Source organism: Molossus molossus, unplaced genomic scaffold, assembly GCF_014108415.1.
Source record: "Molossus molossus isolate mMolMol1 unplaced genomic scaffold, mMolMol1.p scaffold_m16_p_15, whole genome shotgun sequence".
Lineage (NCBI taxonomy): Eukaryota > Metazoa > Chordata > Mammalia > Chiroptera > Molossidae > Molossus > Molossus molossus.
This window is the reverse complement of record NW_023425350.1, coordinates 70,649,235-70,675,609: the sequence shown is the minus strand read 5'-3', so window position 1 is coordinate 70,675,609 and position 26,375 is coordinate 70,649,235. Positions and strand designations below refer to the sequence as shown.

The 26,375-nt window shown below is 59.4% G+C and overlaps 1 protein-coding gene across 1 annotated transcript in view; it reads right to left on the bottom strand.

Moving 5' to 3' along the window:
- Positions 1 to 24,884, bottom strand: part of KCNIP3 (potassium voltage-gated channel interacting protein 3) — a 64,168-nt gene extending 39,284 nt beyond the window's left edge. Inside the window, exons 1-2 of the mRNA XM_036262997.1 lie at positions 24,824 to 24,884; positions 11,757 to 11,922 (exon numbers count right to left, since the gene is read on the bottom strand). Coding sequence (XP_036118890.1) covers positions 11,757 to 11,922; positions 24,824 to 24,838 — 181 coding nt within the window. The 5' untranslated portion in view covers positions 24,839 to 24,884. The remainder of the gene's footprint in view (positions 1 to 11,756; positions 11,923 to 24,823) is intronic.
- Between the last annotated feature and the right edge of the window lie 1,491 nt (positions 24,885 to 26,375).

Genomic DNA, 26,375 nt, shown 5'->3' with positions numbered 1-26,375 from the left:
TCCACTCACCCACTCTTGGCTGCACTCTGTTCTGGGGCCTGTGCAGTCTCAGCCCCCCAGATTCTGGTCACTGCTCAGGCCCAGTCCTCAGCTTGTCCTCCTCTGGGACGGACAGCTCTCAGCCATCAGAGTGGGGGCCCAGGCCTGCGGAGCCCCACCAGCATGGCCGCACCCTGCTCTGAAGGGCGTGGGGGAGAATGTCTTCCCTGAGGCCCAGCCAGGACCCCTGTCCTCCCCATCTGTCCCCGGCCTCTGCCTCTCTCTCCTGCCACAGCCCCTTCCTAACTTTCCAGCCCAGCCTCAGCGGGGCAGGGGCCTTCGACTGTGGTCCCCAGCTTTTATACACCCCTCCTATTTCCCCCAAATTTGGAAGAGGCCATAAAAGTGTCATGTTTTACTTTGCCACGCAAGGGCACTGAAAGACAAAAGCCGAACTAATCTATCTATAGCATCATTTCAGAGGGAAGGAAGACGCAAACCATTGGGAGGGAATTACTGGCAGTCCACTGCCGGAGACCCTGCCCGCCTGTGGACCAGTGCTCAGCGGCCTGGTCTGCTTCTGGGAGCATTTGTTTCAGATCACTATAGCCCGATCCCAGGCCGGGTATAAGCCAGGTCGTGGGCCTGTCCCCTCATTCACACCGGAGGAAGATGGCTGAATCCTAGGGTTCACCCTGCCCTCCTGAGGCCTCTGGGGGTGACCACCCTAGGGCACACAGAGACTGTAACTGGGCAGGCCTGTCGGGGAGAGGGTTCCAGACCGTCCTGGACTTAGCTCAGGGCATCAGGAGCCAGGATGCAAGGATAAGCCCTGGATGAGAGATGGCAGCCAGGAAACCCCAGATGCCTGTGTCCCTAAGCCCCAAGCGTGTGAAGAGGCAAGCATAGTGGGGAGAGTTGGCATCAGAAAATGCAGAGCTGGTGACTTAAGATGAAAATGGTCTAGGGTGGCAGACGTGTTGGTTCCTGTCGCCCCCTGGTGGGAAGATGGGGGAATGTCTGTCAAGAGAGACCCTTTGGCAGGCAAGTGAGGAGGGAGGGAAGCCACAGGGCAGGGGTGGCCAGGCCAATGGACACCAGGCTCGCCAGCCTGTGAGTATCTGCCCAGAGCCTCAATTGCTCAGTCTCTAAGGTTCTGCCTTTTCCCTGAGCGTCCCCAGAACAGACATTTCTTCCCATCTGGAGTATTTGGAAGCTTTTTCTGCCCCCCTCACACCCCCCTCACACATACACACAAAAAAGCCCCGATCCCCCTCCAAGCCAGAGGTCAGGAACTGGGCCGCACGGCAACAGGAACCCCCCCCCCCCGTCCCCCCCCCACACACTGGAAAGAGGTCTGGCACAGGAAGGTGGCAATGGGGCCAAGGGGCCCATGTCTGGGCAGGTGGCTCTCAATGCCTTTCTGAGGGCTCCCTTTGCCCACCTTTCTAGTCAGTGCCCAGCGAGCCTTCCCACTGACCCATTCTGATCTGGCCATTTGGAGGCAGGCAATGGGGGAGGCTGTGTGGGCAGGGGCCACTGGAGGGGTGGGGGCCATAGCAGCCCATTACAGTACATCTGTCTGGGAACCCCAGCTTCCCCACTAAAACTATGCAGGATGTCAAGCTGCTCATGGTTGGCTGTTAATGAACTTCACCTCGTTAGCAAGGCTCTGCGAGGGTCTGGGAGGCTCTGAGTGGTGGAAGGGCAGAGTCTCAGGATCTGCAAGGGCATCTAAGGAACATGCAGGGGGAGGCAGGAGTGGGCAGAGGCTCAAAGGGCAGGCAATGTCCCAGGGTCCAGGAGCCACAGTACACTCCAAGCTCCAGGCCCCTCTGACCGGTTAAGGGTGGGGAGGGGAGAAATCACAGACTTCAGAGCTGATACTTGACCTTGACAATTGCCCCCTCCAGCTCTGGTTTCACAGTTAAGGAAAAGCAAGAAGGAAGCCCCAGCTCAGAGTCACAGTAAATCTCCATCATCACCAGCCCTGCCACCGAGACTTCGAGGGGAAACTCTGCCCTCGTCCTACAGACTCTGGTAGAACCCTCAAAACCACCTCCATTGTGTCCATTTAATGAGTGAGGACACTGAGGCTCAGAGAGACCAGTACCTTGTCCAAAGCCACACCAGTATAAAGGAAGCCAATACAGGAGCCCACCAAGGTGGGAAGGTAGAGGAGGTAAAAGGCAGAGGTTTTCATACACATCTGGCAACAATCTTCTTAATGACCACATTATTCCTATGACCATTTTACAGATGAGAAAACCGAGGCTCAGAGAGGTTAGAAGAAATTGGCTTCATGGAGAACCGTGTTCAAGTATTTAAACAAGGAGACTCTGATGCCATGGTAGCCTCCCCAAGCAAACCCAAACCTAAGCCGGAGCCAATGCACTCAAGTCTGAGAAATAAAACGTATAAACAGCCAATCACAAACAGCCAATGAGGCTTTCCCAAATAGCAACTGCTCAGCTACAGCCAATCAAATACGTTCCTTGCTTTGCTTCCACATCTCTATAAAAACCTCTCCCCTGGCTCCTCACTGGAGCACTCCTAACAAACTGGTTTGGCGTTGCCTGATTCAAAAGGATGTTTGTTCCAATGAACTCTTGACAGTTTTAATGTGCCGCAGTTGATCTTTTAACAATTGTGAATGGGAAAGATGAGATTCTTTACATTTTTTTCTTAAATTGTGGAAACAACACCCAAAGAGCATTGTATGATCGTTCAGATCTGGATGGGGTGTTGACTAACTCCTGCCCGGGACATCTAACTCTTCAGGGGAGCAGAACTAAGCTGTACCACTGACGAGGGCCCAGACATCTTACAAACCTGGAACACTGATAAGACGAGCAGAGAGCATAACCCCGTGGGCAGCAGTTTCTCTGGCCTGGATCTTTCTAAGTTTCATTCCTAACTGCACACTCTTTTCCCGGTGTTCCTTTTATTTCCACCCTCTCTTGCAACTCCCTGAGTGTCTTTTTTGAACCAGCTTTGCCGTTCTGCTGTTTCCCTCATTAAAGAATCTTGACACACACTCACTGTCTATTTAAGGGAGAATGATATTTTTAACACATGGAGAATGATGCCTTGACGATTCAAGCCAGCTGTGCCCAACTTTGTCTGTAACCCTGGGTCTCTGCCGCCTCCGTCTGAAGCCCGAGCCCCCTTTCCTGGTCCCTGACCCCTCCCTACCTCTGCCCTGTGCCTGCCTCATCGCTGGGGGCCCCAGACCTGGGCACTGGACTGGGGCCGAGTGCGTGGCACGGCCCAGGCCACAGGCTGGGGACAGGCTCTCCCGTCTTGACATGGACCCCAGGCGTTACATGTGACCTTTCCCGTTGGGTCTGGCCCAAGGAGCTGGGAAGTGGGCTTTGGGACTCACCCCTCCTCACCCCACCAGGGGGCAGAGAAGAGAAAGTCTGGAGAGTGCTGCTGAGTTTTACCTCCTCTCACCATCCAGTTGAGGGGCTTCTGGGAACCCTGTGGGGATCTGGGCACATGTTTCTGGAATTTAGGGGATGCAGGGCCAGGTGGGTCTGACCCACACCTGGAGGAGATCGGGGTAATGGCCATTGGCTACACTGGCCAGAGGCCACTAGGGTGAGGGGAAGGACTTGGACGCCCTTACCCAAGATAGCCATGGAGGCAGAGGGTGAGTCCCTCGGACCCTGTGGAAGAAAACTGGGGAATCCATCTTTAAAGTTCTACCCTCCTCCAAGAAGGGCAGCCTGGAGACGGGCGGTTTTCACATGCTGGACGAGGCCACGGGGCACCATGTGCACAGGGGAGGTGGCCCTGGCCTGTCAGGGACTGGAACCAAGGAGGGAGCGCAGTGAAGCAGGAGTGGAGACACCGGGACCCTGCCCACACTGCCTTCCTCTCCACCCCAAGCTTGGGACAGTCACAGGGAGAGGGATCCCCAAGTGAATGAGGGCCTGGAGCGCTGCTGCTGGACAGGAAAGGAGTCCTTGAGAAGTCGCCGACCTGAGAGACGCACGGTCTGCACGCACCCGCCCACCGCGCAGGGCAGCGATCCCACCGGGGAGCGCGGGGCGCAGCTGACGAAGAACGGAGCTTCCGCCGGGTTCCTACCTGGATGCCAAGCATCTGTGTTTTTAGCAGCCGCCCACGTCGTTCTGGGCAGTCTCAGGGTTCACACCCAGCCTGCCCTTGGCCCCCTGGCTCCCACTCCCAGGGGCTCCTCCCCACACCACCCTACTTCGTCCCAGAGCAGCGCCCCAGAGCTGGGTGGGAGGCAGGCCCCCCAAGCCCAGCCTGTGTGCTGTTGTTGGTGAGAGACAGGCTGAGACAGAGCACCACGCGGTTGGGGGGGGCAGAGAAAGCACCCCGAGACTGCAAGCACACTAGGCAGGTAACACTGTTCAAGAAAGGAGCACGAAGCTGGGACTGCAGTACCTTGCCTGTCACTGCCTGCCCCAGGTGACCCGGGCTCCTGCCCCCTGCAGCCCGAGTTCCCCACAGAGGACCTGGGTCACACGCCTGCTCCAGGCTCACTCCTCATCCGACCCCTCAGCCAGCCTCCGTTCTGTCAGAACCCTGTCTTCTTTCTATTTTATTAATCCTCACCTGAGGATATTTTATCCATTTATCTTCAGATAGAGTGGGAGAGAGAGAGAGAGAGAGAGAGAGAGAGAGAAACATCAACATGAGAGGGACTGGTTGCCTCCTGCACGACCCTAACCAGGGCCAGGGACAAACTGCCACCAAGGTACGAGGTACGTGCCCTTGGCCGGAATCAAACCCAAGACTCATTGGTCTGCGGGCCAGTGCTCTACCGCTGAGCCAAACCGGCCAAGGCAGAACCCTGTCTTCTTATTCCGAGAGATTTGTTATTGCTTTTAAGTATTTTAAACCATTATTATTCCATGGATTTTGAGATGACTGATTATATGTGCTTATTCTTCTTAAAATGTTATTCATTAGTATTTAAATACGACAGGTACTCAGTGCACCAGGCTCGGGCGAGGCCGTCAGGACTGGGGAGGGAGCACGGTGGGGGACTAGGCCCGCCACTGGCACGGGGACAAAGGCCAGGCTTGCCCAGCCCAGCCCTGCTCAGCGTTGGCACGCGGTCCCTCCACAGCTATAAACATCTTTGGGCCACATAAGTGGCTTTTAGCTTTGGCTTAAAAGCCAATATGTCACGTGTCTACACAGACTCGTTTTTTTGTGTTAGGGCTCTATTTTGATATCTCTTTGGGGACTCACATGATTTTTTCAGCCTCCTTCCCTTTGAGTCCCTCCAATAACAGGAGAGCAAAGGGTCTGGAAGCTCCTGGGGTCTCTCCTTGCAGAGTACAAATCAGACGCCACCTGCTCTGGGCATCCTACCAAGGACACAAGGGTCCCACGTGCAGGACTTCCTGTCCCTGTGCCTGCCTCCTGGGCTCCACAGCCTCCCCTCAGCCTGGTCCTGCTCAGCCCCTGGGCCCTGCACAAGCGAGGGACAGGCTCTGGCCTGCCGCGGTCACTCCCACACTGGGCTTCTCCCGCCCGAGCCTGAGAGCACAGGGTTCAGGGGAGCCCCTGGTGTCCCTGCCAGAAACCCCAGGGCGGCTGCTGCTCTAGCTGTCACAGGGCGGGGGGGTCAGCGTGCACAGGCTGCCGCGGGCTCCCTGCCTGCTGCTCTGGGCCTGAGTCGGCCCCGAAAAGGAACCCCCACTCCCCACCCCCTTCCCCTCAGGACAACGAACGGGGGAGCCCTGGCTCGGCACTGACTGCCCGCAGGTCCCAGGGCAGGACTCCAAGGCTGCCCCCAACCCCGTCATCTGCCCTGTTCAAGGTGGTGCCATCCTGAGCCCCAGCCTGCCCCTTCCTGCACCCTCATCCCTCCCCGCTGAGCGGTCCTCACCTCGAGCCAGGTTCCCAGAGATGAAGTGGAAGAAGAAGCTAAGGACGTTGCCCAGGGACTTCTTGCAGCCATGCTGACACCCCTGCAGTCTCGGGGTAGCCCCCCAGGCCGAGCTAGGGACCTCTCTGCACCCCGCCATCCCTGGGCTGGCCTGGTCCTGGGCTCCCTCCTGCCCTCACTCTCGCTCTGCCACCCCCACCTTCTCTGTCCTTCCTCTGCCTGCCTCGCCCCAACTGGACACTGAGCCTTTCTTCTAGAACTCTCTCCCTCTCCCTCTCTGGTCTGTCTTTGTGTCAGCGTCTCTCCCGAGGGTCTCAGCCTGTCCCTCCGCAGCTCTGGTCTGTTCACTCCTCCTGCTCTCGTGGCCTTTCTCGGCCCCTCTGCTGGGGGTCAGCCTCCTCCAGAGGCCTGCTCCCACCCAGGCCCCTTCACCTCGCAGCTGGCTCTGCCCTGCTCCCACCCAGGCCCCTTCACCTCGCAGCTGGCCCTGCCCTGCTCCCACCCAGGCCCCTTCACCTCGCAGCTGGCTCTGCCCTGCTCCCACCCAGGCCCCTTCACCTCGCAGCTGACTCTGGCTCCCGGCTCCTCAGGCCCCCAGGCTCTCTCCTCCTGGAGGCAGAAGGGCTCCTGCAGCTTCCTGGGCTGGGGGAGGGGTGGGCTGCTCCTGAGTCCCAACACCAATGAGGAGGTGCCACTGGTGTGATTTTTGACTGAGGGTGTGATCTCACTGCAAAGGGGCCTCATCCAGGTCCCAGGGCTTCTCTGCAGCCAAAAAGGGAGCAGCCCTGCTTCAGCCCAGCCCCTGCTTAGGAAGCTCAGCGGCCTGGGACCCTGGGCAGGGCTGGGCGGTGGGTGGGACCCTGGCGCCCAGGAGAGAGCCGAGAGCAGCCTGCTCACTGACCCCATCCCCCAGCCCTGCTGGTGCTTCTACGTTATCAAACATGGGGAGACGGGCAGGGGCCCTCTGAGGAGGATGGGGAAAATCAAGTGTGACTGGAGCAGGATCTGCTGACAGCCCCCCTGTGCCCCCACATGTATTAAGCACTAGTGTGCGCAGGCGGCTCCCTAAGGTGCTGGCACCGGTGCTTTCTGTCATCATTGCCCTACGAGGCAGAGAATGCCCCTCCGCATCCATTCTCCTCCGCTTTCTCAACTGCACAGCTCAGATTTGGCTGGAGGTGGAAACGTGCCCAACTTGGAAAACTGCCATCCCCCACCTTCCTGGCCGTCGGTGGCTCAGTTCTGACCAGTGAAATGTAGAGCGTATCCTTCCTTCCAGAGATGTGGTAGGCACCACCACTTCCTCCTTCCACCTGGTTTCTCCTTTCTCTTGCCTGGAACGAAGCCATGATGGCTGGAGCCAAAGCAACGACCTTGCAACGATGAGGGAAAGGTCAAAAATACCCAAAGACCTTGACTTTGACATCCTGAAGCTGCTAAACTGCTGCCAGCCACTGCCAGCCCAGATTTCTCAGAGGAGATACATGCCTCTGTCTAATTAAGTCACTGTATTTGGGTTTCTTTTATACGCAAGTAAGTGCAGTTTTGCTGGGCCTGTTTGCACCACAGCTAAGCAGGCTGCTCCGGGCTGTTCCTGAGTGAGGCAAAGGCTTGCTGCAGGTGCGGCTGCCCCTGGGGCCTGATGACCAAGCACATTTCAATGGCACACCGCGTCCCTGCAGAGCTGGGCAGGCCCAGTACGACATTCCATGGTCTCCTCAGGGTTTGAGCAAGGCTTTCTTTGGCAAAGGTGTCTTCTTCTTTGACATGGAACTAGTGGCTTCTTACTGGGCTCTCACAGAGAGGGGACGCCTGACTGTGAGACGCTGAGTGGCCCTGAGACGGGGGATGTCCCTCAGCGCTACAGGCACTGTCACCGTGCACAGGTGCCCTGGGTCAGCTTAGGGTGAGGGCTTCTGTAGGGGCTCAGCCCCCCATGGTAACAGCTGCCTGGCCACTTCCCCCCAGCCCACATCTGAGGCCCTCTGGGGAGTCCCTAGACTATTTGAGGAGGCGTGTTCGTATGTCATGTACAGACAGAGCTGCAAGAAATGTTGGCACCAACTCTCAGAGGACGTGGCAGCCCACTTGGGGAGGGATGTGGAAAAGGGACACCGTCTCGGTGGGCAGAATGGGGAACGTGCCTGCTGGCCCACGTGGACTGGCAGGAGAGGTGGCCTGGGACACAGATTACAGTGTCCTGGGCAGTTGCCAAACACTCACTCAAGGGCCAGGGAAGGGGAGGAAACGGGTTGGAGGGGCGGTGACGGGGGGGAGAGAACGGCAGCCTTCCGTGATGCTCTCCACAGGGCCGAGGCCCGAGGAGCTCCGCTCAGTGGGCAGGACGGCCTCTCTGCCCGGCGTCAGCCTGTATCCTGGCTGCGGTGGACGAAGGCTCCTTCGGGCCACGCGAGGACTTCCCCTTACTGCGCTTCTCAGGCCGCAGCTCTCGGGCACCCAGCTGGCCAGCAGGTGGCAGGTCAGCTACTCTGAACACTTTCCCTCCTGACAGTGTCTGGGGCTGGACACTCATTCTGCCCATGGCCTCCTTGCTGCCCACCCTGCTTCTGCCAACACCACACCCGTCTCAGTGTCCCACCCATCACTGTTACTCGCCAAGGGACTCTCTTTACAACCTGCAAGTGTGGCCAGAGGCGGTGCTTACAAGACCCCCTGGCCTGGCCCTGGCCCCACGCGGGTTCTGGCACCAGCGCGAGGCTCAGGTGCTGTCCTGTCTGCGGTCCTGTGGATGCTCCTCCAGCCAGGGACACGGGTCCGGGCGCCAAGGGAAGTGGTGGTGGTGGCCCTCACACCACCCCCGGCCAACCACTCACAGTATTTCTGCTTCTCATGTCCAACACTGTTGACTCCAGACTGGAGGCTTTAGATCCCAAAGGAGAATGCTTCCTCAAAGGGGAGCTGCCTCTGGGTCAGAGGGATGCCCTCGTGTTGGGGGGGGGGTCACACTTCTTGGCCGAGGACGGGTGCTCCTCCTGAGGGGTGGGGACATTCCGCCTGCCCTGTGCTCCCCCTTTCCTGGGCACAAATATTCTAGAGGCCACACTGCTGACCAGCTCCCAACTCCATGTTGGGGCCTTCACATCCCAGGAGTGGCCAGGGCACCCTGGCCGCTGGTCGGCCTCGGCCCTCACGACTCTGGCCCCTGAGTCCCACCCAGTCTTGACTGAGGTGGCCAGAGCTTGGCCACAGTGTGGCCTGGGCCTGGGCTCCTGTTCTGGCTGTCCCAGGAGTCTCCCCTCTGGCTCACTTCTGCATGGAAAAACCCTGACAGCAAGGGCACCGGGGTGCCGCTGCCCAGGCCACCGGGCCGGTGTGCCGGAGCTGGCTGAATGGCACCCATTGTTCCCTGTGCCCAGAGCCCCAGGAGGCTCCTGCATGTGACGGCAGTGCTCTCCTTGCGGGACACACACAGGACACGGCGCGTGGAGGAGCAGGCGGGTGCAGGCGGCTCTGTCTGTGAGCATGGCTGCAGCCCACACAAACCCCAGAAGCTGCCCCTCCCTCAGCTCCGGAGAGAAAGACGTGCGAGACACAGGTCAGGGTGGGCGCCTTGCCCGGAGCACGTGGCAGCAGCTCCAGGCCCCAACCCGCTCCGCCCCCAGCTCCACACAACCTGCTGAGCCGCGGGACCTCCCTGAGCTCCGGTAGAAGTCTTAGTAAAACGGATCTGCCCGCCCTGGCCTGTTTGGCTCAGCGGTTAGAGCGTTGGCCTGCGGTCCAGAGAGACCCGGGTTCGGTTCCCGCTAAGGGCACGTACTTCGGTTGCAGTTTGTCCCCGGCTCTGGTTGGTCGTGTGGGTGGCAGCCACTCGATGTGTCCCTTCACGTCGATGTTTCTCTCTCTTCCTCTCTCTCCCTCCTGCTCTATCTAAACAAAGAATGAAAAACTGCCCTGCCCGCCCCGCAGAGCTGAAGAGGGCCTTGGTTTCCGGTGCCTCCCATAGCCACTGGGGTCTGGTGTGCTGGCTGGAAAACACCCACCCAGGGCTGGGCCAGAGCGGTGAGGCGTCTTGGGTCTGCCCCCCGCAGTCCCCGTGGCTGTGTGGCTGAGACAAGGTGTTCAGCAGAAACATCCGGATGGCTCAGTAGGAGCTGAATGTCAAAGTCTCCGCCTTCTAGGAGCCCCCCTGAGCTGCAGGGGGGACTGTGGGTGTGATCCCCTTGGCCCCCTCCCTCTGTGACCTTGAACGAAGCCAGCCTGCCCCCGCTGGCCTTTCTCCCTGTCCACCTACACTTGGGCTTGTGAAAAGCCCCAGGGGAGGAAGGGGTGGCACACCACGCCCAGCGGAGCCTGAAAGTTGGGAATTGGAGATGGGGCCCACAGGAGAAAGGCTCGGGGCGAGGTTGGGTGGGCTGCTGGATGGAGAGAAGCAGGGAGGGAGAGGGAGAGACACTGAGGCCAGGCCGAAGGGCTGCAGGCCCTCCAGGAGGAAGGGGACGATCTTGCCACCGAGGAAACCGAGCAGCTGAGGCTGTATCGGGGGCGAGGAGGAGCTGTGTCGGAGAGCCAGGCCGGTCATGCAGAGCGCCATGCTCCCCTGCTCTCCATGGGGACTGGCCGATCGTACTGCTGCAGAATGACCAGCGACCTGTGGGAGCTCCCCAGCTAAGCTGTTTGCATAAAACGGTAAGGACGTGATGTTTCTGCCACATGCAACAGCTATTCTCCCTCCCCGAGACGTTGGGAGTACACACGGACCCCACACGTGTTTGCGTGCATTAGAGCTCCCGCGCCAGGCCACACGTCAGGCCAGGGCGACAGAGCAGCTCAGACAGGCCGGGGCTCCGGGGGAGCCGAGGTGGGGCTGCAGCTGTGCCGGGAGCTCCAGGGGTGGGCTCTCAGGTAAGGGACAGGTGCTTGGCCGGAAGCCCTGCATGCACAGGCTGGAGCAGCCCCTGTGCCTGTGCCCCAAGCAGAGGGGTGGGCGGAGAACGGGATGAGGCCACGTGCCTCCCACACGTACTCTCCCCAGCTGCCCAGCCCGGCCTGTGAACACAGGAGTCTCCTACCGTGCCTGGGGGACTAGGGTCATGATTGTGCCCTTTCTCCAGCCAAGCAGACCGAGGACCCCTGGAATCACACAGAGAGCATCTGAGACAACAAACAAGACAGCCGGCCATCAGGGCCTCGTCTGCACCTTTTCCTTCAGGTCAGAGAGGCAGAGTCTCGTGCACTCCTGGTCGCGTGTGTGCCTGCCTGTGGCATGGACACCTATGTATGATACATGCATATGCGTGTGTATACCTCCATATGGTGGGCGGGTGTGCACATGTATGGTGGGTGCACAGGTGTGCACTGTGGCTGTGCACAGGTGTGAGTGCGTGGTGCGTACATGTATGAGAGCATGGGGCTGCACAAGGTCGCCTCTGTACCTTCTGCTGTGTCACACAGCAGTCACCCAACCCCCACGGCCGGTGCAGGGCAGCCACTTCTGAACGTGCCGCACACACTCAGGACGCGGGCCCAGTAAGAGCCAGCACACCCTGCACGCACAGGCCGGGCCTCCCCTCCCCAGGCCCTGCACACACCTTCACCCATCTTCACGTGTGCCCTTCAGGTGGGCACCAGCCCCTTTTACAGAGGACTTAGGAAGACTGAGTCCCAGCCCTAAGTCGCCCAGCACGGGAGGTGGCTGCAGCCTGGCCTGTCAGCTTCTGAAACGGCTCCACCCTCCCAGCTACCCAGGCGGAATCTCCAGCGTGGCCCCCCCTCTCCACCCTTCGTGGGCCCTGCATGATGAATGAGACTGGAAATAATGAATGAAAACACATCTCCTGATAGAGACAGAGGCGGTGTGGCCTGGGTTGGGGCCCAGAGCAGTCTCTGAGGCCACAGGTAGGACAGAGCTCAGAACAGACCCCCGCCCCACCCCGGCCCCTACCTGAGCCCTGAGGGGCAGCGCTGGACAGGATCCACTTGACCAAGCAGCACCGCATCAGGGCCTGGCGGGTGAGCCTTGGCCTCTGCCACTTGACACCCTGCTTCTTGCTCAGCGGTGTGCTCCCGGGGTCCCCCAGGAGGCTGCCATCTGACACCTTCATCGCCTCCTGCAGCAGGAACAGGCAGAGTGGCCTAAGCGGTGCTCACAAGGGAGTAGCCCCTAGGCCCCTCCAACCTCTTAGGCAAGGCATCCAAGCTTCTCCCAGGGTCTTGTCTTGCAGGGGTGCATGCCTGGAGCCCTCAGTCCCGGCTGCAGTGTTCCAGGGCCCTGTTCCTCCTCGCACCTGCCATCTCCTGCCTGGTGTCTCACCAGCCTAACTCGGCAAGAGCCCTGGTCTGCATGGCAAGGGCACCCTGCGGGCACAGACGGTGTCCACTAGAAAGCAGCCCAGTGCCCCAAGACAGAGGAGGAGAACGACGACGAGGCCACGTGCCTCCCACACGTACTCTCCCCAGCTGCCCGCCGGGCCTGTGGACACAGCGGTCTTTCCCACGCAGCTGTGCTCCTCGCCCGGCTGGGGAAAGCCTTCCAGTGGGCCGGCTCATGCTCTAGCACCCGGCCACAAGGCTCCTCTCCACTGAAGCCCCCCAGCTGTCCCGCTGAGGGCATTGGGTCTGCCCACCTGTCCACAGTCCCCCAACAGCAGGTCTGTGCAGTGGAACCCTGGGTTGAGGGCAGGGCCTGTGGGCTCCCCACTCGGCACCCTGGTCTGGCACATGATGGGACCCCTGAAAGGAGGGTGGTGAGGTCCAGACTCGCTCATCAAACTCCTGCCCTGGCACAAGTCTGGCTGTCAGAACTGGACAGTTCCTTAGAGATTACAACCCCTCCCTTGACTGTAGCCCAGAGAGGGCAGTGAATCTGCACAAGGTCACACAGCAAAGCTGGGCTTCCTCACTTCCCTCCTGTGCCCTCCATCCTTCCTGCCTGAGGTAGGACAGGGCTGCATGAGACCCCCAGCCTCACCGAGGGGCACGCTGGTGGAACCCCTGCCCGGAGTTGTGCGAATGAACAGCTCAGAGGAACTGGAGGAATCTGGGCGGAGATCACCACGGGGGATTCGGAGATGCTGGACCTGAGCCCCAGTGGCGTGGGTGGGAGAGGACAGCCTGGGCAGAGGCCCCCGAGCAGCAAGCTTTGTTTTTCTATAACAATAGTTGAGCCCTGGCCGGTGTGGCTCAGTGGTAGAACATAGGCCCGCAGACTAATGAGTCGCAGGTTCGATCTGGTCAAGGGCACGTGCCTTGGTTTCGGTTCATCCCCAGCCCTGGTTGGGGTCATGCAGGAGGCAACCAGTCGATATGTCCCTCTCCAGTCGATGTTTTTCTCTCTCTCCCTTTCTTGCCCTCTGTCTCCCTCCCACTCTATCTGAAGATAAATGGGAAAAAAATATCCTTGGGTGAGGATTAAAAAAAAACAACAGTTGGAGCCCCCTGCCCCATCCTGGCTCCCAGAGCACCCGCTGTCCTCAGTGCCCACACTGGCAGCAGGGTGGCCCCTTGAGGGGTCGTGGGCAGGGCCCCTTGGGGCATCTGCCCAGGCTTGTCTGTGGCCTTGTGCCCGGCTATGCCCAAGGTGTGGCTATGGCCTGGCCAACTGGGTCCCTGCCGCAGGCAGCCCAGGCTCATTCTATTCATGACATCCCAAGTGCCGGTTGTGGGAGGCGGCAGCACCCTCGCACGAGTGAGTTGGTGACCACGATAATGGCCACTGGGCTGGCCGGCGATGTCCCTGCGGGGTCAGCGGCTGTTTGCACAGCTCTGAAACATGTTCGGTTGTTCGAAGCAAATCACCGATAGCTGTGGACTTAGGGGGTTTCTGCAGAGGTGGAGCCCCAAACAGAGCCCCTGCCCTGGGTTCTCAGGTGCAAGGAGCAGAGACTGACCCTGGCTCATTTTAACCAGAAAGAGATGAGCAGTGGAGGACAGACAGCCACACAGACAGACAAGGACAAAGAGCAGGCTAGACAGCCAGACCTCAGCCATGGTCACCCCCACAGAAAGGGCTTGTGAGCACCTCTGCTGATGCTGCTGGGTGACAATGGCCCTGCTCCCTGTGCTCCCATCCCAGGGGCTCTGAGCCTGGGACCCCACTGGCCTCATGGCCCTTGGAACCTGGAGGCTGCAGCTGGGGCCTCTCAGTTGAGTCACTAGCTTCAGGTTCAAGGTCAACAGTGGAGATGTCCGTTGTCGCAGCCCAGCCCCTGGCTGCGAGGAGAACGGGAGAGCAAGTGGTTGGCGTGTCAGACTCTCCCCATGCCCCGGTGGGGCTTTCTAGACACGGGGAAGAAGAAGCCCCTGCAAACGTCTCCTAGACAGTGCACGTTGCGAATGCCCGGGGTGAGGCGAAGCAGGTCTGTTCATCCTGCAGGATCCCATTAGGTGGGAGAACCCAACTGAGCACAAACGCATCTGGGGAGATTGGTCTCCTGGTCAGTTTTTGGTGAAGTGGCCACCTAGACAGGCAATTTCCAAACCCCTAATTCTGACTTACTTTTGGGGCATTCCCCAGCCTGGTGCCAGCTGCCAGGTCCCCCTCTCATAGTCATCACCCCCAAGCCACCTCCCAACACATACCCTCCTTGGTAACAACAGGCAGCCCCAAGGCTCACCTGGCAATGAGGCCAGGGGCACGGGGCAGAGGTGCCCGAGCTGCAGCAACTTGGAGGGAGCAAGGAGGGTAGACAGGGTCCCAGGATGCCAGGGATACTGAGGGAGGCCCCTACACACACCTGCACGTGAACACATACATATACAGACATGCACACGCACACACACGCACACACACACACCAGTCCTGCACAGCTGTCCTCCCTGGTGCAGAGTTCAGGGAGGAAGACGCAGGAGCCCTGGGCCAGGTCCTCCACACGACTGAGGGCCAGGACCCCTGTGAGCCCCCCTATATGAACTGGGGGTCCTTACAGTGAGGAACGAGGGGCTGGTGGCTGAGCTGGGGCGGGGCCACACACTCCGTGGACGGCCCCTCGGATGGGGAGGGAAGCAGAAGCAGTGAGGGCTCTCATCTCATGAATATTTGACACCTCTCTGTCTGGGAGAGGGTCGGACTGGGCTGCCAGGGACGTTAATAGCCACTCCGGCTCCCTCCCCTGGATTGGAGGCTGTGGGGCACCAAAGGGAGGGGCCCTGAGAGACGGTCCTCCCTACCATCCCTGTGCTGGGAGGCAGCAGAGTCTAGGACAACTGGCTCAGTGAGGAGACCCCCATCCCTGCTTAGAATCCCAGGGGCATTTCAGATAAAACCAAATGCCCTGGGCTGCCTGCAAAGCCCCACTACAGCCAACCCTGCTTGACCCTGGTCAGCCTGTCTCATCTGCCCACTACCACCCACTCTGCCCTTCACATGCCCAGCACCACCATTGTTCTCCACCCCCACTTCCCTCCCCCACCCCCACACTCCCCTCCCCACCCCCACACTCCCCTCCCCACCCACTCCCCCCACCCCCACACTCCCCTCCCTCCACCCCCACACTCCCCTCCCTCACCCCCACACTCCCCTCCCCACCCCCACATTCCCCTCCCCCACCCCCACACTCCCCTCTCCCCATCCCCACCCTTTCCCCTCACCCCCCACTCCCTCTCCCACCCCCACACTCCCCTCTCCCCACCCCCACCCCTTCCCCTCACCCCCCACTCCCTCCCCCACCCCCACACTTCCCTCCCTCCACCTGCACATTTTACCCCCCTGGACCCTCAAGGCTGACCTCTTCTCCTGCCATCCTTCAAGTGGGGTACTGGGACTTCCCCCCACCTCCAGGTTGCCCTCCTTCATGCAGGCCTCATCCCAGCACCTGCAGGGCCTCACAGCATGCAGGGTTTTTGAATTTATGCTATGAATTTGTTTCCTGATGCATTTTCTCTCTGCTCCCCTCTTCCCCCTGCCCACGTCCGCTCTGAGGGCTGGCCCTGGCCACTGTGTGGATTTCTCTTCCCTGTCAAGCACCCAGCACCCAGGAGGCCCTCAGGTCCAAAACCCAACAGTAAGAGAACAGAGTATCAACAAGAAGACGCAAAGCCATGCACAGATGTTTCCCTGAGGAGGACGCACAGTGGCCAGGAAGCACATGAAAAGATGTTCAAGGTCATCAATCACCTGGGAAATGCAAACAAAACTGTCGTGTGATGTTATCATACTCCCGGAATGGCTAAGCAAGAGATAGCAGCGCCCAGCGCCGACAATGATGCTGAGAAACGGCCTCACTCCAGCATTGCCGACCCTGGTCGGGATGAGAAATGCTCTAGCCATTCTGGAAAATATTTGGTGACTTCTTAAAAAAATAAATATGCACCCTGGCCGTTTGGCTCAGCAGTTACAGTGTCAGCCCGTGGACCAAAGAGTCACGGGTTCAATTCTGGTCAAGGGCACGTACCTCAGTTGCAGTTTGGTCGTGCGGGAGGCAGCCAGTTGATGTGTTTCTCTCACGTGAATGTTTTTCTCTCTCTCTCCCTCCTCACTCTGTCTGAAAATAAATAAAAAAATATCCTCAGGTGAGGATTAAAAATAAATGAATAAATGCATACACACGGAACCGCCATCCAGCCCAGCGACGCCCCCTTGAGCACGTCTCCCAACAAACTGGAGCCTGGGCAGGACTGTTCACAGCAGCTTCCTGTCACAGCCCGGCCTGCAAACGTGCGAGCTGCCCTCGCTCGGCGACTGGTTAAGCACTGCGCACGTCCACACGTGGGACCAGAGGCAGTGAGCAGAAGGCACAGACCACTGACGCACCGAATAAACTGGGTGAATCCCCAGAAAATTATCCAGAATGAAAGAAGCCAATCTCAAAAGGTCACCTACTGTACGATTCTTTTTCTAAAACGTTTCGAAATAACGAGATTTTAGACACGGACAGATTCGTGGGCCAGGGGTTCCCACAGGGGCAGAGGTGGGAGGGAGGGCGGTGTGGTTCTCCAAGGGCAGCGCACGAGATACCCGGGAGGGGCCCGCCTGTGCCACGGCAGTGGGGGTGGAAGCACAGAGCTACATGTGTACATAAAATCACACCCACTAAGTGCACACGAATGAGCACATGTGGACCTGGGGAGGTCTGAGAGCCTGGTGATGGCGCTGTGTCCGGGTCCCGCTGCGCACTTCTGGGGCAGCTTTGCAAGGTGCTACCGTCAGGGGGTGGGGAAGCGTTCTCGGAATCCCTCTGCATTAGTTCTAACAACTGCATGTAGGTCGACAACGATCTCAATCAAGTTTCAGATCAGAAATACTGTCTTACACACACACACACACACACACAAGTATTAAAAATACAAACACACACAAAGCCCTCAATACATATTCATTAACAACTGGGTTCAAGTCCTAAGTTACCCTCCATAATTTACCTCCTCCTGCTCCTGCTAGATGTCGGTGTCATTGCAACAGGGGAAGAGCTGTCTATCTATGGGCCTCAGGGGATGGCCAGGGTTGGGTGACAGAGACCAGTGAAGCTGGAAGATCTGGGCCCTTGGGTCATGCTGAGTCCCCGTGCCACATTTGGCAGTGGGGGCGTTCTGGTTCAGGTCCCAGAAATGGCCCCAGGCTGGCCCTGGGGACCTGCACCTCCCCTGAGGCCTACAGGGTTCCCACAGGGCAGAGGCTGCAGGGGGGCAAAGCCATGCCCTGACATTCACCCCAGAGCCCCGAGACTTGCAGCCCCTGCCTGGCCAAGAGGGCCAGGGGCAGGGCTCAGTGTCCTTCCAAGCCCCTGCCTATGAGGAGCAGCGGGGGGACAGAAAGGATGCTATGTGGTGATGCGCCCACTATGTTGGGTATTTGGGGAGGCTGCCTTATTTCATGATCACACCAACCTTTTGAGGTCACTTAGACTCTCCTCCAAATCACCCATGAACCCAAACCCTGCCCTAGGCTCTTTCTCACACCCTCTTACCAAGCTCCCCCAGGTCCTGTGCTGTGTTCTCAGCCACTCAAGGCCAATGAGGACTTGGCCCAACTTGCTCAACTTCAGGTGAGTCCCAGTGGCCTGGCTGGAGGTCACAGGCTCCAGGCCGTGAGGCTGTGCCACTGGACACCTGGGAGCTGCCTCTGCCTGGCACAGGAGATGACTTAGCACCCCTCTGACTCCCAAGGTCACACCCTCTTTTACAAAGACAGGGTGGTCTCAGCAGGCCACGTACAGGGCGGGTTAAGGTGATTGTTTTGTTTGGGGGTATTGCTATGGTTACCTCTGAGGATAGAGTGAAGAAACAAAATGGAGTCACTGTAGTTAAGCTGCTAGATCACTGGAATCAAGCAGACTGAGGCACGAGGAGGAAATGCCTCTGCTTGCGCTTTCAGTAGCTGGGAACTCGGATGTTTGAACTGTCCAGTTATGCCTGGGGATATACATATAAATGCTAACCCCCTGACCACCCCCTGAAGGACTTAGAAAAGAATATTCACATATCCAACAGCCTGGCATGATTATCCAGACCACCAGACATCTAAGATTATCCAGAATCTAAGAACACAGGACTGATTTCTTCTCAAGAATGCCTTTTTCTATAAGACTTCTTAGCTCTCTTTCTCCCTCAGAACACTCTGGGCATTGTCTAGTTGTGTTTCCGGTTTGCGAACCGGAATCTTCATCATTTGTTTCTAGCCCAAGCCTCTGATTCATCCGCGCTCGCGCTCGGTCGACACCCACTCCACAACTGCTCCCGGCACTCCGTTAACAACACCTGTTCAGAGATCCCCTTCCAGATACATTTGTTAAAGTTTAAAATGTGAGTTAATTTAAAGAAAGAAAAAAACAAAACAAAAAACAATAGTACAGATAAGGCACACTTGGTGAAGGCAGGGTGCAAACAGCTAGGGACCCTGGAGGCCGAGCAGCCCCCTGAACTTGGCCGGCTGCGCCCCGCACGGCGCCACTCACCCCCCTGGCCAGTCCAGCGTGAGATGCGCCCTCCGTGTGAACACACGCTGGGTTTCAAACCCTCACTTACTAGCATGTAAAATGGCTCATGAGTAATTTTTTATATCAATCACACATTGAAATGATATTTTACATTGGGTTCAATAAAATGTATTATTAGAAATAATTCACTGTTTAAAACATGCCTTCCGTGTACCCGCCTGAAGGTTGAAAGGGCGCCTGTAGCCCACACTGCTTCCCTTGGCCAGCAGGCCCCGCTGCTCCCCCGCCCGGTCCCGCTCGGGGCGGGCAGAGTGGTTTTGGAACGGTGGCCTGGTGGAGGGTGCAGGAGGGTGGGGGACAGTGAGGCGTGAGGCCAGCTTGGGGGGCTCGTCCAGTGCAGGAGAAAGTGGGCTGCCCAGGCCAGGCAGTGGAAAGGGAGCCGAGATGCTTCGTATTTAGGATCTGCTGTGGATGCGGGTCGTGATGGAGGGGTCGAGGCGACTCCTCGGTAACTGAAACTTGTCACCACAGAGATGCAGGAAGCAAAAGCCCTCATGCCTTCCAGCTGCCCCAAACAAGGTACAGACTCCCCACCAGGAGCACTGTCCTCTGAGAGTCTCCCCCCTGCCACCGAAGCCAGATCACCTTAGACAAAGCGCTCGGGCCCAGACATCCCACCTCATGGCTCCCCGATTCCCACAGCCCCCTGAACTTCCGTCACCCACAGCTCATGGGCCGCTGCCCAGCGGACACGGCTTCATCCTGCGGGGCCCATCTGGTCAGGCTGTTGGGGTGAATCGAGGCAAGACCTTCAAACAGCTGGTTCAGCCTATGGTTCTCATCAGCTGTTCTGAGAACCCGACAGCGGCCCAGAGCAGGCTTGGCAGAGGCCACCTGCGGGCAGAGGCGCGCCGGGGTGGGGCGCAGGGCTGGAGGCCATAGCGTGTCCTGTCGGGCTGAGTGGGATGACCCAGGCTCCTTTCCCAGCGCTGCCGTCACGAAGTGAGCACGTGAAAGGATGGCTGCCGTCTCCCAAATGTCTGCAGACACGGGTGAGAAGCAGCACGAACAGCCTCAGAAGGGCCACCGGGACCCACCAGACACTGGTTCAGAAGACGCACTGAGCAGGGGACGGGGAAGATTTCAGGCCGGTGACAGTTACCTCAAGCAGCCAAGAGCAGTGGGAAGAGGTCTTGCAGCCAGACAGGGACTAGAACTCTGGGCCCTCGCCTCCTGGCTGAGTGGCCCCAGACAGAGGACATGACCACTCTGAACCTCACTGTCTGTAGATGGGCACGATAATGTCCCTCCCAGGACCGGGAAAGGTTATCTGAGGAAACATACACAAACCCCCTGCAGGGGTGATTAGTACTATTCTTCATCCTGCTGGTGCCAATTGAGGCCTGGCCCCCCAGTTGCAGGGGCACAGCCAAGCCCATGGCCCGTGATTCTTGGAGGGAGATCCAGCCACTCTGTTCAGTGGGCGGCACATCAGAACCACCTGCAGTGCCCCGCACCCACTACCTGAGGGCCGCATGGTTTGATCTGCAAGGGGTGTGCTGCTCTATTAGTTAAAGCCCCGCAGTCCACCTGGACGTCCGGCTCAGGTTTAGAGAGCCTGTCTCTCGAGACAGGAAATGCTGGGTGTGGTCTGAGGGATGGGGCTCCAGGTCTCCAGGCCCACCATGTCCCCTCCCAGGTGAGCTGTGTTAGGGTCAGAGCCTGGGCCAGCAGGGGGCACACGGGCCTGCTCAGGTGGGGCTGCCTGGCCCCTTTACGAGGCGCTGCAGTGCAGGCTGGCTCCCTGAGCACCCACGTATCGCCTGCGCTATTTCCATCGCCCAGGACAGATGGCAGGAAGTGGGGTGGGCGGCGTGATGTTCGGCCCTGCGCATTTGGAAGGGGGAGGCTTCTGGGATCCTCAATCCTCCATCTGCCTGGGACAGAGACAGATGCGGGCCAGGCGGGGGGAGCTGGGTTTGTCCTGAGTCCCTGCAGACACTCACAGGAGCACATGCTCGAATGCACACACCCAGTGCCACCCCTCTCAGTGCACTGGAGCGGGAGCTGAGAACTGGCCTCTGGCGACTGCCACCTCGCCCAGGACACAAATGCCCCTGTTCCCTGGCACCTCGCTGCCCAGGCGGTGAGCGTGTCTCACGGACCCAGGGGTCCACGCAAGCTGCTCGCTGACCATGTTCTATTGTTGGGACCTTTTCCAGGCTCTGCTCAGTCCTCAGCCAACAGGAGACTGACACCTCCTGCATCACGGAACTCTCGCGTGTTCCCAGGGCCATGCTGAAGCGGTTGGTATAGGATCTCATTTGCCTAGGAGGGCAATGATATTTCCCCAGGAAAATGAGGAGACCTTGGCACAGAGATGTATGACTTGCCCAAGGACATAGTCAGCTGGTGTAGAGCTGGCACTGTGCCAGACCGACTGGTGCAGAATCAAGTTAACAGCCCACAAGGCTCAGCCACATTAACGCTGTGACAGGCCAGGGTACATATGTTGTGCATGCCCACAGGGATGTACGTCATAGCTCCTTTGGTGGTGATCCTGACCTCAGCACCCAGCCCCCACCGGTCAGCACATGGACCCAACTTCGTGTGGGGGCTGAGCAAAGGCTCTAGGTGTATCTGAGTCCAAGATGGAGAGACTGGGACCCAGGGAGGGGTGGGCACTGCCCAAGCGCACAGACTCAACAGGGGAGCGTTGGGGCTAGAACTGGCTCTCTGGGCACTGCGTGGATTGCCCATCTTGAGAGAGAATCTTAAAACAGGGCTGGGATGGACTGGGCATGGGTGGCACCAGCAGCAGAGGGACTCAGGGTTGCCTCTGGCATGCCCTGGGGGTGCCCATGTGCAGGAGTGGGGAAGGGCGGGAGCAGTGGGCAGTGCTGGGGAGGAGGCTGGGGGGAACCAGCAGCTGCTATGCCCAGCTGAGCTGGCATGGGCACAGGCCAGCCTGATGGAGGGGCTGGGCAGAGACCTGAAGCAACAGATGCAAGGGGGAGGCTGGGCCGGCTGGGAGGTGAAATAGGTCCCCGCTTGGCTATCCTGCCTCAGCTCAACTCAGCCCCGGCCCATCTCACTCTGGCGCCTGCAGGGTCCCTGGGCGCTCTCTCGGTCACATGGCTGCTCTGTGGCTCTAGGACGTGGGCTGATCACAGCTGACAGATGCACCTGTTGGGGGAACGTCAGTCAGCTGGGGGAGAGCTGGGGTCCAGCACAGCAAATCACTTCACACTGCACCCACCTTCCTGCCCCCAGTCTCCTTCCTGCCCTGGTCTGGGACCAGCAAAGAAGACCTGCCAAGCTCTCTCCCCTCTTCTTTCTTTGTTGGAAATCAAGGCTGCCTTTGTCCCTCACAGAGGCCACAGTCAGGGCTCCGCAGCTGCTCCTGGGTTCACCAGGGCCGCCTTGGGGAGGGATGAGAAGAACAGATGGCCCCAAGCCAGATAAGAAAAAGGGATCCCGAATTCGAAAGCCTGGGGTCGTTTTCTTTGCAGCTCTGAACCTGCAGCCCAGAAAGAGGCTCTGGAGGCTCAAGGTTGCATGGCTGGTCCAGGGGAGGTGGCTGGGTGTGATGTATGCGTGTGTATGGTCACTAAGGGTTCAGAGGATTCTAAGGCCACAAACCCGCAGAGCCAGCCCCCAGCTGAGACAGGACCCCTGCTCAGCCACCTGGTTCCAGACGAGCATCTCTCCCCCCTCCCCCAAATTCTTCTCCCAGGACCTCCTGCCCCGAGCCCTAGGGAAGAGCTTTGCAGTGAGACAGAGCAGGTTTCAAATCCCAGCTACAACACTGTGTCATTTGCAATCGAGGGCAGGCCTCAGGCTCATTTGTGAAGTGGGTACAATGCCAACAGCTGCCTCATGTGGGTCCAGGGAGATGATACAGGGAGATATAGGGTGAGCCCTGACCTCCCAGACTCCGCCTGGAGAACATTCGGACCCATTTCAGGCATCTGCCCTATGCCCCATCTCTGGCTGGGCAGACTGAGGGAGCAAGTTAGGGCTCACCTCCTGAAAGTGCCCTGCAGGAAGGCTGGCAGCCTGGCAGGTGGAGTTCCAGGGCACATGCTGGGCTGTGGGCACATCACTCCCGGAGCCCCGCTGCAGGCATGCCCACTCCAGCAGAGCCGCAGCCCCGTCCGCTCCACTCGTGGGTTCAAGCCTGTTGCTGTGCTGGGAGACCTGCTCCTCCTGAGCCCGGCGTCTGCAGCGGGCACTGACTTGCTGGCCCTTGGGGAGTGCTGTGAGGACCCTGAATAACTGGAGGGCGCGTGCAGGAGGTAGCACTGACCGTGACAGGCAGCTGACAGCATGAGTCTGGCCAACTCCCACCCTGCGCTCTGACTTGCAGTCCCTGCTGCCAATAGCGAGGAAGATGATTTTCACAACCAGTCCCCCTGCTGACCTTGGTGAGCAGCCCAGGGGCAGCTTCCCCGAGGATCACTCGCTGCCTGGTCCAGCACCAGCAAGCGTGGGACCTGCTCCAGTCTAGGAAGGCTACTGGTGGGTGCGAGGCCTGGCAAGATCCAGCAGGGCCAGGAGCCAGTTGTAGGGGAGGGCGGATGGCAGGGTGGGGTCACAGTGGCCAAGGGAAGGGCCAGGTGCACCCGAGGACGTTAGCTACTCACTCCACCCACCTGGCAGGGCCAGAGCCGGCCAAGCTCCCAGGATGAGCTCTTGGCGTTGGGCCAGCAGAGGAAGGCGAGAGAACTGGCCTCTGCCTGGTGGACAGAGCAGGCTGTGTGCAACCTGACTGTGCAGAAACCGCCCCTGTGTGCATGCAAGTCGTGAAGCCCGGGTGCAGTTGCTAGGTGTGGCCATGCAGTGTGTGCTCACGCCGACGCCTGTGGATTACGTGGACTGTGCCAGCAGTGGCGTGTGCATGCGCCGAACATGTCGCGTGGGAGCCTGAGACAAGGCGCTGTGGTCCTCTACGTCTGCCCTACCCACTGGAGGCTGCTGGGAGAAAAGGCACTTTCTCCACCTACCCCATTGCCAAGCCCGAACAGTTTCATGTTGTCACCTCTGCTAATCCTCCTGGCACCCCTGGGAGATGGACCAGGTGGGTTCTGAGCAGTGTAGCCGGAAGACAGCCACAAGCCCACTGTTTGCCACTGTTCTTATGGGTGAAAGAGAGACAGAAATCTGTCTTTTGGGGGCATCCATTCTCCCTTACTCACGAGACCCTGATTGTATTTGAGGGTTTTCCCTTCCTTCTTCTTCCTACTGACTGCCCGCATGTGCTGGCTGGAGCCCCAGCAGCCGTGTTGGACCTTAAGGTAACCTCCCAAATGGAAGCCAAGGAGACAGATGGAGCCCGAGTCCCCGCTGGCCGCAGGGCCTCCGTCCAGCCCTCGGTGCCTCCCTCTGGACTTCTGCACGAGAGAGCAATGCAACCAGCCTTCCTCAGAACACTGTCCCTTGGGGGGATTTGCTGCAAACAGCCAGAACTAACCTCGATGCTTCATCCTTCCAAAGAGAGCCTGTCCCAAACCATGAGGCGCTCGCAAGCCCTCGGAACACATCTTCTGAGTGTCAACTGCATTCCGGGGGTGGGCTTACGCTCCTTTCCCTCATTCTTCTTCATTGAATTATTCTTCCCACTGCCCTGGTACCTCTTCCTGAACTCTGCCCCCCGCATTTTCCTTGCTTTTTCTCTCTCTCTCCAAACTCCCAGAGTGAGAGCTATTAGCCCCGCAGCCCGTTAGGGAGTAGTTGAATAATTAAAAGGTGCATTCATTGACCAGCCTGGAACATGAGACACCCCTCCCGGCACTCAGCCATCCCTCAGCGCTGGGGCTATGGAGCCCAGACTCAGGGCCAGCGGTCCGGCACCTGCCCCAGGGACCGCACAGAGCAGGACCAGCCACATGTCTGACCAAGCTTCTCCTCCGCCCAGCTTCTGTCCCACAAATACCTAAAGCTTCTCCCATCCCAAGGGGGCCCCAGGACTCTGGCTTCCCAGTCAGAGCACCCCAACACTTACTTTCCCCTAAGCAACCCTACAGGGGACAGCAAAGGATAACCTCAAAATAGGAGGGACAACAAGGTGCCCCTATGGTCTGAGGCAACTCCTAGAAGCCCCTGCCCCACCCCACAAGCCCCAGCCCCCATCGCCTACCTTGGCCCGCTGCATCCTGGGTGCTGAGGGCAACTATTGCCGGCCTGCCCTGCTCACAGCCCGGGAGCTCAGGGCTGTCGGGCAGGGTGGCAGCTGCCTCATGTTAGCTTGGACTGGCGGCTTCTCGCCCGCCCCCTGCCCACCCCTCCCTGCCTGCCTGCTTCTACCGGCTCCACCCCTTCTCTCTCTCTCTCTCTCTCTCTCTCTCTCCCCCCCCCCTCCCTCGCTCCCTGCCCCGCCCCTGCCCCGGGCAGCACGGTCCCACTCCAGTATCAAGGAGAAATGGCTCCTAGTCCTGCCCTCTCAGCCTATTGAGGTCCTGCCCGTCTGGCTCCTGATCTCCCTCTGCTCTGTCACCGGGTGTTCGCTCTGTGCACCCCCACCCTGTCCCTTTCTCTAACACACGCATTCTCTGCTCCCCCCCTTGGTTCTGGGGAGGTGGGTGTGGGGGGTGCCGGGAGGGAGAGCTCAGCTTGAGTTCCTGCCCCAAGTGAGGGGCCCCCTCTCCCTGCTGGCGCCTGCTCACCGGCACCCTGTGCAGGGACCCGAGAGGCCATGCACTGCAGTCAAGACCTTGGTGCCCCCTCAGCCGGCCCTCTTCCCTGAGGGGACATCATTGTGGAGCCCTGGGTCCGAAATAGCCTCACAGATGGAAGTTTAACACCCAGAGTCGGTGACAGCGGCCAGGCCACACACGGGGGCCCTTCCGCCTCTTTCACCTGCCACCCCTTAATTACCTTTTTCACCCGTGGGGCCTCGCCATGTGAGAGCTCTCCCAGGTAGCCTGTCTCTCCAGGGCCTGTCATCTGTCCCCGCCTGGGGCCCAGGTTGGGGCCCCATCAGGGTGGCTGAGAAACCTCATCAGATCCCCTAAGTGGTGGGGAGAGGAGAAAGGTGAGGCCCTGGGCATCCTTGGGCACTCACACAGCCCCAGGGAGACCACCGGGAGCCAGGTGCCTGAAACCTCCACCAAGTTTCCCTTTTCTGCACCCCAGCGCCAGCCTGAGCCAGTGGTTCCCATGGAAACGAAGCCCTGTGACACCCTCCTCTGCAGCGGGCACAGGCACTCACATGCTCTCCATTTTTTTTAGCCAGCCGGTTCGCTCCAACTCTCAGATCCGCAGGGGAAGAGAGTGGCCTGAGCTGCTGGCCCACTGAGGCCGGAGGACCGCTTCCTGAGCAGAGGCAGCCCAGTGTCCAGCCAGGCTGGACTTCAGGACGTGCTGGTCCTGGAGGAGGTGCTGTGTCGGCCAGAGGCTGAGCTCCCGGGGAGTCCGGGGGCCTTGCACCAGGTCAAGGGCTGAGCTCTCGGGGAGTCCGGGGGCCTTGCACCAGGTCAAGGGCTGAGCTCTCGGGGAGTCCGGGGGCCTTGCACCGGGTCAGGGGCTGAGCTCCCCGGGAGTCCGGGGGCCTTGCACTGGGTCAGGGGCTGAGCTCCCGGGGAGTCCGGGGGCCTTGCACTGGGTCAGGGGCTGAGCTCCCGGGGAGTCCGGGGGCCTTGCACCAGGTCAGGGGCTGAGCTCCTGGGGAGTCCAGGAGTCTTGCACTAGGT